This window comes from Drosophila eugracilis, unplaced genomic scaffold, assembly GCF_018153835.1.
Source record: "Drosophila eugracilis isolate 14026-0451.02 unplaced genomic scaffold, ASM1815383v1 contig_367, whole genome shotgun sequence".
NCBI classification, from domain to species: Eukaryota; Metazoa; Arthropoda; class Insecta; order Diptera; family Drosophilidae; genus Drosophila; species Drosophila eugracilis.
Genome location: NW_024573224.1, coordinates 2,031,703 through 2,047,879, shown reverse-complemented (window position 1 = coordinate 2,047,879; position 16,177 = coordinate 2,031,703). Strand labels below are relative to the sequence as shown.

The following is a 16,177-nucleotide window of genomic DNA, read 5'->3' as shown; positions in this document are numbered from 1 at the left end:
GTTTTGGGCCATAAATTTCTTGATGGCTTTTTAGCCGCTGCCATTGCCGGTGGCCTATTATTATTATTATTATTATCGGTCCGGGCACCTGGCCATAGTCATAGCTGGGGCTTTATGTTCTTGGCCACTTTTCTGGCCACACGGATTTCCCGCACACCCATACACACACACACACACATTGACACACCGGAAAATTGGGTGGTTGCTGGGCGCTGGACGCTTTGGTTGGCCAATACACGTAGACAGGCTTACGCATGCCGCAATAATCCATGGCATAAACATTGGCAAATCCGTTTGCGTTTTGTACAAACATGGCTAAAACGTATTGGCAACAAAATTGGTCTAAAGCCGAGGCACAATGAGCCGAGTCAACAGAAAGAGTCGGACGATTATTTTGGCACGTGGATGCGTTTGTTAGCATTAAGTCATAAAAACGTGCTGCTACCCCTTAGTAAAAACGAAGAGTGCGGTGGGGATGGCGATGGAGTCACTAGGTAAAAGGGGTTCAGTGGGTTAAGAGAAACCGGAATCTGTGGAAAGAGGGAGCGATTTCTAGGTTTTTGGGGCCAGAGAATAAACGACGATTTTTCGGTATGGAGCATCGAGTATTTTCTATGGGATTCCGTAAGCTGAAGGAGCTTCTCCAACTGCCATTGTCAGTCTGTTTATCGTTTCAAGCTGAAAAGTCTCTCGCTCTTGCTTTCTGTATCTCTACACAGAAAGAAAATATTTGATAAAGGCACAAAAACTGTGTAGTAAATTAAACTATAGCTACATATTAAAACCTCAATTACTTTCAATTCCAAAAAACTTACTAAACTTACTAAATAAGAAGAAATAATTTGATATTTCTCTTTAAGACTTCTAGATTCATGACTGTTTTCAGCTTAGGCTGGCCAAGAATATTCTTATTCTGCTTTCAAGATCCCAAAAACAGTTGTTTAATTTTAAAAAATAAATATTTATGGCACTGCAACTTTCAATTTGTTCAACTGATTCATACTAACGTTCCATATTTGTACTCCCAACAAATTATATATTATTTACTCTGTGTGTAGATGGGGATGAGGAGGGTGAGTAGGGTGAGTAGGGTGAGTAGGGGCTGCAGGGGTAACATGAGCAAGCCAAAGCAGAAAAAGGAGCAGCCTGAGAAGGGGAAGGGGGGAACAGCATCTGAGGAAATGGGGGGCAGCATCTACACAATAGAACGCTTTGGGCCAATTGTAGGGACAAACTGACATTGCTTGCCATTCCACCTGCAATCTCCTCTGCCCCCTTCAGTACGACCACACCCCCTTTCCACAAGTGGCTGCTTTGCTATGCTGGTCGAAAGCCCCCTCAAAGCCCCACCCCTTTCTTGTGTTGCCGCTGGTGCCTTTGTTTTGCTTTGAAAACTCTCAGCAATTTTGTGGTTCCTTTGTCTTGACTTCGGTCCATTCATTGACAGCTCCTAATGCAATCTCACCTTGTGCTCCAGCACTTTATAAAGTTATCCTTGGATCTAGATAGTAGGACGTTGGGGGGTGGTAAAGTTTCTCTTACCCGCTTGCGGGCCAATTATCGGCTAAATATAATGGAGATATCCGATAAACCGATTGCCATGTAGACCCAGAGCCGAAACATTTTCCACTCGATTGATCTGCTGTCAGAAACAATATGGAAAGCCGACGGGATTATGCCGATACCGTTACCGTTAACATTACCGTTAAAGCCAACCTCTGTTCTCCAACGCCCCCTAACCAACTCCCACAATTTTCCAGCTAAACAAATATTTGTATGGGCCAAAAAGATGGGGGCCATCCAGCAACCAGCATCCAGCATCTTTTGTTTACCTGGGAAGTATCGATAAATGTATCTATGCAAATGTGAATTTGTATCATAAATCATCCAAAGTCGGAAGGGGGATTGGGATTGAAGAGGTTTTCGAGGACGAATGGGAGTTGAAATTGAGAAATTATCCCCAAAAAGTTTTGTGCTTAATTCAATTGTAATTTCTCTCGGAATGGGTTTGGGATTATCTGATTGTGCTCGATTCGCTTAATCCGTTGCTAACTACTGTGGCAACTTTGGAAACTTTCGGTTGCATCCTGTGCGTAGTTTCCATGCAATTGGCCACAGTAATTTCTGTTGGCTTCCATCTCCACTTCCAACCCCTTGACTAGCCCTTAACCCTCCGCTTATAACCCCTCTCTGTAAGCCCCTCTCTAAACGTCATTTCCGACACTTCTGTCTCTTTTCCTAGCGCCTTCCCTTTCGTTCGCACGCACACTCACACACACATCCGATTAGCAATTTCCATGCACTTCAGAGATTTCATTAGCCAATGTCGTTGTTGTTGTTATGCTCGTCGTTGCTTTTGTTGTTGTTGTTGTTTTCCATTTGCCTGGCTGGTTTTTCTTCTCTGATTTCCCAACTTACCAAGCACAGGGAAAAATGTAATTTTTCACCAATTTAATTCGATGATTTCCTACAGGCCGTAAAGAGACTTTAGCTTGATTTAAAAATTGTTTATTTAAAGCTAAAAATATATTAATTACTTAATAGTTTAATGTTAATTTAAAAAGGATTAAAGCCAGAATAAGTAGAGCCATTTTTAGGACACATCCCTGACTAACGAATCATTTGAATAAATTTCATTTTCATTATTTACTTTCCTCAAAAGAATTCATTTTACATTTCGGAATAAAGAATAGCAGCAAATGAAATTAGTTTTTCAAAGCAGCACGTACATACCTTGTTGAAATCGACAAGCACTGCCTGTCTGTCAATATGAAAACTCTCTGCTTTTTTCCTGTGTTTTCCTGAGGTTTTTTTTTATTGTACGCACTCTAGCTTCCTATCGCACTTGAGCACTTTCCATGCATTTAAACAATTTCCCTGTTATATTCCATTTTACAAATGTTTTTTCATAGCCCACCGCCCGCTGCGTCTCGCATACGTTTGTTGTTGTCAAAAATGTTGATGAAAATTTCATAAATTTATTTGCTATTTTCCTCGTAGTTCCTGTTGCCTGTTCTTGGCCCAGTTGTTGTTGCACTTCATTCGTTCGTACGCTTCTGAGCCATTAACTACGCCACTCGTTCGCTTTTGAGCCGAGAGCAGTCGGAGTGAAGGCAAAAAAAAAGGGTTCCAAAGTGGCTAGGGTAAAGAGTTGAGGGTGGAGAGTGGAGGAGCAAGTCGAGTGGGCTAGTCAAGTTGCACATATCGTAAAATATTTAACGCTTTTAGGGGTCCTGCAGTCCGGAGCAGGTAAGTTGCTACGGTCTCTATGCGTAAGTCATTTTCATCCGCTTACCAGACGGGCGGCCATTTGTCCATGTCTTAGCACTCGCTGCCAGCATTTCATATTGTATTTTTCACTGCACATTCTCATACAGAGAGAAAAAAGGTGCAAATTTCTTACTTAATAGATATCAAATTTAAATATATAGCTTTTTAGAAAGAGAGCGTAAATCGGGAATAAAAAGATTCAAATATTTGCCTGAAGATATTAAAAAGTATCGGTACTTTATTGGTTAGGAAATGCACTTCCAAAATTCTGTTCAATTAAAAATATAATAGATGTTCCGGTTAAGTTATTAATTTTTTCCATAGCACTACAGATGGGCTATTTCCTATTCGCGATCTCGAACTTCCCGTTTGTGACGCCTTTCACCCTTCCCATCATTTCTACGTTTTCTTTGAGCCTGGCGCTTTTGCCTTTCCCGTTCTAAACGGCGACGCCTGCGGGCCAATCGACGACGACGACGCTCGCGTCTCAGGGCCGCAGGCGATTTCGTAGACGAGTCCGATGTTTTCGAGGAGTCGGCGGAAGTGGTGGTGGTAGTCTCGTCAGCAGAGGAGGCCTCAGTTGTGGCGGCTGAAGCAGTTGAAGCGGTTGTAGTGTCCGCTGTGGAGGCGGCAGTTGTTGTGGCCGCCTCAGTGGTAGCCGTGGATCCTGTCACATCGTCGCCAAGGAACAGGACACAGCCGAGAACGGCAAAGATCAATACGAATAAGAAGCGCATTGTGATGTGATTAAACTGAAGAAAAGACAACGCTTTTATACCTAACAATCTAGAAGAAATGGTAGATATTCAGCAATGTTTACACAGCTTATTTGGCTTTTGCATTTAGACAGTCTCTTCAACCTTCTTCCTTCTAAGATCTTTTTATAAAAGCCTTTGTTATAACCTACAAGCGACAAAAATAGCAAATTAGTTGTTATTGACACAGCTGAACGTTTTAGAACTTAAGATGTATGCCCTGGATTGTCTAAAACGTGCGACTTTGTTTAAATATTAATTAAACGGGAAATCCTGAGTTTTGAAAAAGCTGTTTGGCAATTCCCCGCTTGCAGTTTCTGGCAACTTGATGGACCATTTCTGATCCAGACCATATTTGCTAAGAACGTTCAATTTTGTTCGCTTTTCTAAGCTTCTAAGGCATTTCAAAACTAAAACCAAACATTTTCTGCTTTATTTATTCATATCAAAAAGATAAAATTCCTATGAAAAGGTTAGTTTTTCAATTTGTTTTTTTGTCTTTATTTGATAAATTGCTTTTAATAAAATTGATGTAACCTCAGTGGCGGTTTCTGTAAATCAGTTCTTGAATTTATAACTTGTTTTTTCTGCATGTACTCACACTGACACACAAACATACTCACACACATCAGGTTGGGTCTGAAAATATCGATGTATGAATTTTCCGACCTTTCCCCAATAAATTCTCGTGGAAAACGCATCGAATCGGACGTGATTTTAGCTTCACGCACGCACGCCGCACCTAAACAGGGGAGTTAGTTTCATTTAGATGGGTGGCTCAAAAGGGGGCGTGGCCCAGGGATTGGTTACGTTGTCCCATAGCCCTTCCGACCGCCCCTCTTCCATCCATTTATCCCCCTTTTGGTATTGCTGTTTTCTATGTCATGGCACGTATTTTGGATTTCTGCTACATTTGAACTTAATATTTTTGCCCGTTTCAGTTCCTGTCTCGCTCCCTTTCGGGCTGTAATCGTATGTGTGTGTGTGAGTGTCTGTGTTAGCTGAAAATTTGCTCGCTTTTTTGGCAACATCTCTGTTTTAGCCTGGGGAATTTCTTTGGCGTGTTAATGCCTTTTGGCTATCAATTGGCCATTATGTGCCAGGGGTTTGGGGGCCAAAAGTCCTTGCTACCGGACCTTTGGCTTCATCTTCTACTTCTTCTTTTTCCGCCACATAACCATTACCAGTTTGTAATTCCGTTGTGATTTGGGATTAGGTCTTCTCCTGGCCATGGCCAATACCATAACATAACGGTGAGAGCGGGTATAGTGTCCACGGCACATGAACACGCCATAAAAATATCTTGGCAAAAAGGCAATTGAATAAATTGTGACCTTTACATTGATTCCACTGCCGCATCATCCCAGGCTGCATTCCCTATTTCCCATTTCGGGACTGTCTCTCTCAAGTAAATAAAAGCTGAAAAACCATTTATTTTCCTTCGACTTTTGCACCCTTTTTCCTTATATATATTTTTTTTTTTTGTAGTTTATTTTGTTGTGCCCCTGATCCCCATCACGTAAGCTGCCGTACAGTGTTATAAGTCCATTTTGGTAGTACATATCTGCAGTTAGCAGTGTGTGTGTATAGCTGTTGGTGTCTTTGTTTGCGTGGGGTGCTCTTCGCTTTTTTGCTATTTTTAAATCGGAATATAAATACATGTTGGTTTAGCCACTCTGCTAGTTGCTAGTTGGCAGTGCCACCTCGCTTTTTGTTGAACCAAACACAGTCACACACACACACACACACAGAGAGGAAGAACACACAAAACATATAACACATAACACATGCTGAGCTGACCACAAGTCGGTCTATTAATACGCGCAAATAAGCCGCTTAATTAGTCTTTCATTTTCGGGGGCACATCGGCTGTAGCGGTGGCCATGGATTGTGGCTGCCACCGAATGTGGCCAGTAGCTGTCGGATTTGCGGGCCAACGTTGCGTATGCATAATGAAGATGATCGAAGCAGCAATGCGACGCTATACGATACGCGTATGGGCCACCAAAATCGGACGTTAATTAAATGCTGCCATAATAGGATAAAAACTTTTGCCCAACCACCACCTACCATTATGTGGCTCGTTAAGCTGGCCCGTTAAGCTGACCGACCCCTCCTCAGTGAAATGAGAAAACCGTTTAGTGAGAACGAACGAACACTCGATGAATAGTTTTTCTTTTAACCATAACCATATTTTCATTTATTATGGAGAAACATTGTTCGTTTATTTTTTAGCATTGTTTAAACAGAAAAACATACTTGACTCTGCTTAGGTTAGCTTTCATTTACCATTTTCGTTAGTTTAATATAATTTCTGTAATTTCATTTACTATTTCTTTTTTTTTTTTTTTGGTTTTGTTTTTTGTTTTTGGTTGAACCGAGATCGAATATGTTCGACCTGGTCGCTCTTACTGCTTAAAAGTCTTATCAAGACCGCTTAAAACCGACCTCTAAATGTACAATTATCAAGTATGAATATTTTACACAGTAACTAGATGATGGACTACGTAGAACAATTTTGCGGCTGACAACCAGATAAAAACTTATCCATATACACTGAATAACCATCTATATATATATAGCCGGGTGGTTTTACCCTTCCCCCATAATATATCTTCTTCTATCTTACTCCTCCTGGTGCTGGGTGTATGATTTTGGTATAAATAAATAAACAATCGAGGTAGGGCCTAAAATATTTATGTTTGGTGTATTGTATATACAATCGGACATTTCGGCTTCAATGAACCCAAAACTGAAAATGTAAACCCAAAGGTTTTCTATAATTGTTGACTTTTTGGCCGGTTTTGTAGTAATTATAACCCTGTGTATAAAACGAAATGAATTTTAAATCAAATACAATGACAACACAGCTAAGTTTCGAATGAATGCCAAACAGCTGTTGTCCTCTTTTTTGGTTTTTGTTTTTTTCGTTAATTTTCGTAGATATTATGGATAGTGCTTGGTTGCCTGGACTTTTCCGGTTGACTGTGGTTGATTAAAAGGTTTTCATTCTCATAATACTGCCTGCCTGCTCGGGGTTGTCTTATAGATAATACTCGTTAAAGGACACACTGTATATGTACACTAGTTCGTAAGACGCTCCTCCGCCCTCATTAAATGCACCTGGGGAGGAGCGGTTCAGTCCCAACTTGGCCGGGACTGTTGCTCAGCGTTTAGAGTTTCGACTGGAGGCACCCTTCCCATGTTGTTGCCGCCGCATCAGCTCCAGCTCCATAAGCCCATTACACCGGCGGCCATGTTGCTCCAATTCCAATTCCAGTGCCAGCGCCAATCGGGGCTCCAGTTCCAATTGCCATTGAAGTTGCAGTTCCAGGCTATAGCCGCCACCGTCATCGACATCCTGGTGGCAAGGACGTAAGGCACGGAAGTGGCTGTATGGGGGCGCAGGCAGTTGGCGCTGCTGTTGCCGTGCTGCATGGCGGCCGGATGTTCCCCGTTGATGACGTGCACCACCACTGAAGCGGAATCTGCAACGAGTGGGTGGCGGGAAATGAATGTGGCGGTGGAAAACCCGCAGGTCACAAAGACTCATTAATTGCCCTGGGCACACTCGGAAAATACGCTACACTAAAGCTATACAGCTGAAGAATTTATATTGAAAAATTGGTAAGAACCTCATAGAATCTATATCGATTGATGGGTTATAAGCCAAAAATATTTCATCAAATTTTGAATATAAATAAAGCATTAAAATTCCACTTTAATTTGAAATTTTTGATTTCTAGGAATTATTAAGTAGGCAAAGATTGGAAGTACTTAAAATTAATGATGTCGAAACCACGAGGAGAAACCCTAAAGGTTAATAGCTATATGTGTGTGACAGGAACCTCGGGGAATTGCTGTCAACACCCTTTAGAATAGCTGACGCACAATAGACAGCGCGTTATTTATAAAATGTATCAATAACTTTGTACGCCCACGAGGAAAACTCATTCTAATGAACAATCACTCATGTTATTAATTTTACTTCCGAGGCGCTCGAAAAGTTCATGAGTCTTAAGAAAGAGATTTTTGGTATTTATAGAACACGTGTGTTTAAATTAAAACTTTTTAAAAGTTCTTAAGACTTGCTTAACTTTGTTGAAATTAAATATTAATCCTGACTAAAGTGCGGCTTGAAAACTACTTCCAACACGAAACTCTTTCTTTTCATTTACCTGTCTTCTTTGGACATTTTTTGGCAATCAAATTTTCCGAATGTGGCTGGGCAAAGGTGGCACAGGGAAATGTCAGGTTGGCAGGGGAACTGGGACTCACCTGAGCTGCTTGGAGAGCACGTGTAGTTGCCCGAATCAGCCGGCGTGGCCTTGGCTATGAGCAGCTTGCTGGTCCGTGTGGAACGCTCCGTGATGACGTTGATGCCACCGCGCTGCGAGTAATTCATGACCCGCTTGCCCTTGTACCAGTAGATGAACGATGGCGGCACCGGCGACTGCATCGCCAGGCAGGTGAGATTGATGTCGCTGCCGCTCTTGATGAAGAGCTCCGCGTTGCCCAGGATCTTGGCCCGCGACACTGTCGTTGAAATGTAATAAAAAGCCACACAGGGCAGGCCATTAATTAGCACTCCGCCCACTTAATGGCCACCAAAACAGCCCCTCTTACTCCAACCTCTCTCTTCTTTTACTCTCTCCCTATTGGTTCGATACTCACCCACTACGTTGAGGCGGAATCCCTGGCTGATCTTCGGCTCGGTGGACACCTGGCATTCGTAGGTACCCGAATCCCGGGGCTGTGGCGATGAGATGCGCAATGTCCACTCGTCGGATCCCTCGGAGTGCAGCGACTGGAAGCGCTGGTCATTTGTATAGGTCAGTATGCCCACCGTAAGAATGTGTAGGTCGCGCTTCCTTATCCAGGACACCTAAAACAGGGGCAAGGAAATGGAAACATTTTACTATTTTAGAAGTTTGCCCAAATGTGAATCTGAAAACCTGTATTTATTTTATGAAAATATAAATCGTTTTAATCGTATATACATATCTTGTCATAAAATCAAATCTATCTTTCCCGTTTAAATTAAAATGGTTTTGCTTCAATGAATTTCAACTATGGAATTGCGTTGCTGTTTTTATAGCAAAACGAAAAAAAATTAAATCAATCTAACTTTTGTAACCACTTTGGTACAAAGAAAAAGTTGACCTACATATTCTTGAAAAAGTGTATACAAATTTAATAAAAGTCCGTTTTTTGGCTGTTTTTCTTGCATGAAAAAATCCATGCAACTGCAAAAGTTGCAGATGAAAAATGATTTCGTGCCTCAAAGGGGAGTGGCTAGCTTTCATAAACAATATGGAAATTGTTCTATATATTCGTGCAGAGATATATATTTTTATATAAGGCACGAAAAGAGGTGTATAATTGCATGTTGTTAATAGCAATTAAATATTGACACAATAGAGTTTATCTATTCTGATAGTTAGTTTGTGAAACAAACAGAACTTTGCTTAAATCCATATCATGATCTTTTTTATAAAAACAGAACTTTAATAGTTCTGTTTAATTAAGCGAATATTCGTTTATTTGTCTGAAAGACAAAACTTTATTGCCTCTTTTTGTGGAAATGTGCCAAAAGTTGAAGTGAAGAAATAAAAACTTTTCACTTAATATTCTGTGGGGCAAACACCCAAATCGTTCTGCATGGCTAATCCGGAAAATAATAACAGAATTGCTCTTTTATATGTTCTTATAATTAGCTGGATTTTTCTCTAGCAACAAAAGTGTTTTGCGGCTTAAAAGGATTCCTCTGCCAGTCGTTCTTTGTGCTTCTAGTTTCAGAATTTGTGGCACCTGAAGGATACTCTAGTTGCCAAGCAAATTGAACAACTTTAAATGGTTGCTGCCCAAAGTTTTCCCATTTGTGGGCGTGGTAGGAAACTAGAAATTCATTAATTGCCTGTTTCGGGCTTTGTCTGGACTCTAATTTATGGCTGCAATTGGGTTTTACTTAATGCCGCTCTGTTCAGAAATAGTTTTATATACAGAAAGGATTTTGTGTACAGGATTTTGGTCTGGCAAGAGGCAAGTAAATGAAGCACTCGCTTTGTGCACTGCTTAATTTTCTCGTTTGTTTGGGTTCAATTAATTATGGATTAGTGCCTGGCCAGCCGTGCTCATAAAGATCCCGCTTGATTTATATTTAAATGAAAATACATTCATTAACCGTTCGTTCGTTCGTTCGTTCGCTAATTTTCAATATTCAATTAAAATTAATTGCATTTCCCCAGTGCAAATAAGTTCAAGGCGAAGCTTTGGTTAACACTTTTATTATTCGTTTCATTTCGGAATAACCACAAAAAGAGGTAAGCCAAACAATTAAAACATTCGAATGAATTTTTCTATTTGAAATAGTTTTTTTTTATGAATGATTGATTAATGTAAAAAAGTAAGTAAATCTATTGGGTCAAAGAAAAAAATGTATTGATTTACAGCAACAATGTAAATAAAACCAATTTGCTGTTGCAATATTTACAATAAGCCGATTAAATAAAGGGATAAAGCATTTAATATTTTAACATGACCATTATAAAACTTTTAACATAACTTTTTAAGTTGCCCTTAATACGAAAAACAGTTAATTTATAAATAAATTTTCTTAACTAATCAACTAATCTTATAAAAACAACCAAGTTTAAAGATGTTTATAAGCTTTTCCATTAAATTTTCTCTTTAAACTTCACAATATCAACTGAACTAGTTCTTTTCACTTGAACTATATTTCCCCAAAGTGATTAAGCTTCGCTTAGTTTTTCCTCGGTTTTTCCTTTGCCTTTGCCTAAACCCCCCCGCCCCCTGAAGTATGCAACGAAATGCGAAAAATTCCATTTAGAGGCAAATTTCCATGTCGTGCATATATTGCGACAATCAATTAGCACGGAACTTGGGCAAGGACTTTGAGTGACTGGAAAATGAATCCCGAATCGGGAATCGTGCAGCATGCAGCATGGCAGCATGGCAGCTTGGCAACATAGAGAACAGAAAATGTAGAATGCAACGTGCTGGAGACACCGCCAATTAGCCGCATATAACGGGAGACAATGCCTGTGCCAGAGGATTAGGGACACGGTTCAGAGTTGGGCTCTACCAGCTCCTCGGTTCCACCAGCTCCAACGCCCGGCGTTAATTACTCAATTCAACTGACTTGCTGAAAGTTGGGCGGGCGAACGAGCGTTGCTGACATCGTTGTCGCTTCCTGGTGGCAAATCGGGTTGGCTACGGGGCGGCTCTAGAGGGGGCACGACACGGACAACGTAAAATTTATTACACCGCATAATTGCACAGCCACAGAGAGCTTGCTTGGGACAAAAGGTTGAGCGGGGATGGAAGCGGGAGAGGGTGCTCAGCCCATGGCTCACGGGTCACGGGCCAGGGGTCAGAGGGTAGAACAGGTCCTGTGTTGTTGCATTGCTAACAAATCGCCCAGAGCGGAAGCGAAGCCGTGTTACAAATGTGCAAACCAGAGCAAGCCAAACACAAACTGGTATTGGGTGTTGGAGCGCATTCAACCCACAGACGACAGACGGAGATAGGGATGGGGATTTGGGGAGGATATTATGGGGTGGGGGGTCCAACCACCAACTTTATGGCGTAATCTTTTAAAAGTAATCTACAAATCTGCCACACGACCGCCGCAGGTCGTTTGTTTTGCCTTATGCCTTATGCGAATATAATGTTGGTTAGCCCTTGGGCAAAAGGCAATGGCACGAGCACGGGCAATATTAATTGCTGGTGTATACCCCAGCTACCCTTCTGACCCCCACAACTTACCGCTCGATCGCCCAGATTCCGTACCCGGCAATGCAGCAGGGCCGCCTGACCCACGGTTGCGGTGACCTCGCGCCTCGAGGAGTTGTCGAAGTACGGCTGAGAATACGGCGTCTCCCAGTAGTGCGGTGGCACCTCGCCGCTGACCAAGCCGCAATCTGTGAACAAACAGTGGAAGGATGGATGCAGTCCCATTAATACATGCACACAGGGGCAAAATATCACTTAAATTGGCCATCAATTATGTACTTTTGCATGTGAAGGAAGGTCATTTCTTATTTTTCATTCATTTTCCAAATAAATACACAAAATACCTCTGCCGAATGAATTTTCCTTGGGTCTTAAATCACTTATAAGAGATTTATAAGAGATTCGATTAAGGCTCTGTTGAAAGCTCTTTTGGTTTAAATCAAGTCTATCTCTTTCATATCTGTCTGTGTCATCAGTGTCAATGAGTTTAATTCAAATCGCCTTGAAATGTGAAAACCAGATACAATGTTGACAAATTTGAATGATATTTAATAAAGGATGTTTCAATGCTATATATTTTAAACATTTTAATTGATGTATTGGTATAAAATTGATGATTTAAAGGTAATAAATAATATTTTAAAGAGCTTTCCAAGGGCTTAGAAGTTAACATTCAACCAAATATTAAATTTAGTATATTTTTTGTTACTTGATCTGTATTGTTATGGTTTTCTTTTACGCAGAGAGAGATAAAAACTTGTTGGAAAATTAAAAATGTTTCACATAAAACAGAAACTTAAGCCAATACTTAAGAATCATAGAGAAAAAGCAGCCAAATCCAATTATTAAATTAAACCAATAGCCTTTTTGTGCTTTCTCCTTGTATACTCTTCCGTTTCTCTTTCTTCTTAATTGCTTATTACAGTGGACTTAAGAACCCATTTATTTTCACAGTGCAAAGAACATTGCCACAATCGCATAAAGGGAAACTCACCGAGGAGCAGGACCAGCCACAGCGGTACCAGGCAAATCGCTTTCAACGCTCTTGGGCAGTCCGTTGTCCACATGTTTTATGCTCTCCACTCGGACTGCTGCTGCTGCTACTCTGATGAGAAGTCCAAAGAGTCCTCCTCCGGCTTGGGCCTGCTGTTGTATTTGCTCCGTTTACGGTTTAAGGTTTAATAATCTGCAAAGGAGGAAATATTATTACCAGGACTTTTTATGGGGCCAAAGGCGAAGGACGCGCCACGAAATGAGCTGGGGGGAATGGGAAAGTAATTTGCCGGGCAAATGATGAAAGCCAGATATATATCCGGAATATGCGGGGAGAGAGTCGTTCGTGGAGTGGGTCAAGCCAATATGTTTTCCTCCTCAGCCGGAAAATTGCCTACCCATCTCGGCAATTGTTTAATACAGTGCGTTTCATTGCTCTTGGATGGCCAAAAGATTGAATAATAACGATAAACCTTTATAAATGACACAATGAAACCATATATATAGCTTCTTAATATCAAATGCCGAATAATAATCAAATAAAATTAATTTCATGATATGAATTAAGTTAGTAAATTAAGTTACCAACTAATCAAAGTTCAGTTAGGAAAATAAAACTTAAAGCCACAGGCACGCTATCAAAAATGTGGTCGCCGTTTATTTCAGCTTTTCTTGCTAGTTATTAAATATTATTATCGAATATCTATTTTCCCACAGCTATGCAGCTGAATTATTTCACAATTTTCTCAATTAAAGTCGAGAATAAAATTGGCTTGTTTATTGAAAAAATTAGACAATTATGCGGCACTCTAATTGAATTAATATCGAAACGAGTTGTTGGAATTATCGAATGAAATTAGCATTATAAGTAGGTCAGCAATCGAGCAATTTGGTAACCAGCTGCCTTTTTCTATGAAATATTATCTATGGAACTTCCTACCCAACGAATCAATTCAAATAATTGTGTACATTATTATATTCCAGATCTTATTCAGATTCTGACGATTAAACATAATTTATTGATTCACGGCGACTTATGTGTGAGTATTTATGAACCTCACTGCACCGCAATTCCAATTAACAGAACAAGAGCCATCGCAGTCCAGGGAAATGGCTCTGAATGACGGGTTAATGAGGTTAATGCCGGATGTAGCCTCAACTTTCGGTTTCGACTCGGTTGCCAGGCAACACAAAATGCATTTCAGATTCGCCACAGAAACTGCATTCATGGTCGGTGGAGCAATTTACCTCCCCACCCCCCCTTGAAAAGAGGAGGTTCAGCGGGTTCAAGCATATTCCGTTGCAATGTGGCTAAAGCAATTACGTGGAGACCAAAAAGGAAAGGGGGTCTGTGGGGTGATTACCTCCCGCCCTCTCGTTGAATGGAAAACTAAGGCAAAAGTCGAAAACTTCATGAAGGATGAAATTAAAAAGTTTCCCAAGCTGAGCTCCTGGTTAAACGACCTTGTCAACTATATAGTTTTATCTGGATAAACTCGATATTGCTTTCAGTCCTTCCTTCCTTCCTCATCCTTCCGCTCCTTCCTTAGTTGCAAATTTGTCAGTCTGCTGCCATGGCTCCCACGAGACCAAGTCGTGGGTGCCTGTCCCCCTCTCATTATTTATGACTCCAACTCGGTAATCAGTCAGTTGGTGGCAAAAAGAAAAATAAGAAAAAGGGGGCAGGCGGAGTGCGCTCCTAGAGCGGTCTTTCATAATCCCAGTCATTACTCAAAAATATACATTTGTTGTCAGTCCAATTAGCTGCGTGACTCCAAGGGTCAGCCACTCCGGCTCGGTTGCCGCCATTTGTTTTGGTCACTTTTTGGCCTTTCAGCCGTCGGCTTTTCGGTTGCTTGGTTCCTGTTTTTTCCTGAGAAAAAAAGGGCTTCATTTTTTCGCAGCTATTACAGCGGAATTATCGCCTGGCCATGTCCCCTATGCCGTCGACGACGCCTTCGCCGCTGCCCTTTCGCCCTCCATGGAAATTAAACAAAAGTTTTTTTTTTTATCCGGCCAGCGAACAACATTATTCTGTTGTTCTTTTCCTAACTTTTCAGACCTGTCAAACGGAAAAGGCGGACAAAGGGCGACCGCAGTTTGCCCAGTCAGCCGAGACCCCGGAGTCCGTATTCCGTAGACCCTAGTCCGGACCCTATTTATTGTTTGTTTTTCTCGCTTGTCCTTGTGGCGCATTAAATTAAATTCCTTCACTTACTGGGTCTCCGCAATGACTTCCAAATGACACCAACGTCATCCTATCCGGAATCCAGCTGAGCTGCCTTTGATGGCCAATCCTTGAGGTGGTTTCTACTGCGTTACACTCGTTTTGGGGCTTTGACTTTCAATTCGATTGCGCAATGCGCAATAATTAGGCGGCTCTGCTAGCATTGCTCATTCAACAGTTGCACAATAACCAGGCATTCAACAATGCCACAATTCACCAATCGTTTCGACAATGTCACAATTCACCAATCAATCCATCAATCCAACAATGTCCCAGCAAAAGAAATGTGGCAGGCCTTTGGCTAGGTTTATTTTTGGTCTGGCTTACTGGCTTAATGGGTGCGTGGCTTAATAGCGCGGATTTCGAAAATATATCCGTTCGGCGGCGGAAGTTGACACATGGACACAAGGACCCATGGATCCATGGACACGGACACGGACACGGGCACACGCACACAAGGAAAGCGAGGCGAGCGACAAGGACGAGGGCTTTGTATTATTTTATTCGCCAATGTATGTGTGTATGTTGGCCACATTAGGTGCCAGCCAGAGCCCTATAGGTATGCACACTCACACTGAATCACTGAGGGGAATCACCACACAGACACAAACACACACGCTGGCACATACACCGATACGATACGAAGGATACGCGGAGAGAGGCATTTTGTGTATCCGTCTCGGAACGTGACCAACGATGGCTCCGTGGGATTTAGTTATTAAACGGCTTTTGGCTTGTGCCTTCACTTCATTCCTTCGTCTGTTTTCATTTTTAAATGTGGCACAATGCGATGTGACGATGTTCGTGTTGGTATTTGTATTTGTATTGGTACTGATGGCACTTTCCCTTTCCCCGTTGCTTCGGTGTTTCCCCTGTTACTGATTTCTCCGACAACGGCGGCGGAGCAACGTTCACTGGCATCCTTGCGGCAGGATTCGCGTACTGGAACTGATTCCGTGTCTATTTCGGCGAGCTTAAAGGACTTGGACCGCGACTCCGAAAAATGCAAGACTCCGAAAAATGCTCTCCGGCGCAGGCGCGCTAAAAACGGAACTCAGTGAAAGGATGAGAGGATTTCCTCGAAAGTCAGAGCATATCAAATATTAATTTGCCATCCATTTGTTGCCGCTTTCTTTGCATGCCTAATGAGCAGCAGTTTTATTTTAAGGCAAGGGTT

General features: G+C 41.6%; 2 protein-coding genes across 2 annotated transcripts; both read right to left on the bottom strand.

Moving 5' to 3' along the window:
* Positions 1 to 3,614: 3,614 nt before the first annotated feature.
* On the bottom strand, positions 3,615 to 4,007 carry LOC108116247 (protein new-glue 3-like). Its single transcript, XM_017228037.1, has one exon. It carries the CDS (start codon positions 4,005 to 4,007, stop codon positions 3,615 to 3,617), a length of 393 nt encoding a protein of 130 aa, XP_017083526.1.
* Positions 4,008 to 6,156: 2,149 nt separating this feature from the next.
* Positions 6,157 to 15,933, bottom strand: LOC108116501 (hemicentin-1). The gene is made up of 6 exons (XM_017228434.2): positions 14,992 to 15,933; positions 12,775 to 12,966; positions 11,814 to 11,968; positions 8,700 to 8,910; positions 8,304 to 8,561; positions 6,157 to 7,513 (listed from the first exon to the last, which is right to left on the bottom strand). Exons 2-6 carry the CDS (start codon positions 12,845 to 12,847, stop codon positions 7,245 to 7,247), a joined length of 966 nt encoding a protein of 321 aa, XP_017083923.1. The 5' UTR covers positions 12,848 to 12,966; positions 14,992 to 15,933; the 3' UTR covers positions 6,157 to 7,244.
* Between the last annotated feature and the right edge of the window lie 244 nt (positions 15,934 to 16,177).

What these genes read in the sequence shown, in the direction of transcription:
- LOC108116247 (XM_017228037.1), bottom strand. Translation starts at nt 4,007, where the DNA reads ATGCGCTTCTTATTCGTATTGATCTTTGCCGTTCTCGGCTGTGTCCTG.
- LOC108116501 (XM_017228434.2), bottom strand. Translation starts at nt 12,847, where the DNA reads ATGTGGACAACGGACTGCCCAAGAGCGTTGAAAGCGATTTGCCTGGTA. An exon ending in GTGGCTGGTCCTGCTCCTCG is followed by an intron (nt 11,969 to 12,774) that starts GTGAGTTTCCCT and finishes GTTTGTTCACAG; the next exon opens with ATTGCGGCTTGGTCAGCGGC. An exon ending in GTGCTCTCCAAGCAGCTCAG is followed by an intron (nt 7,514 to 8,303) that starts GTGAGTCCCAGT and finishes CACTCGTTGCAG; the next exon opens with ATTCCGCTTCAGTGGTGGTG.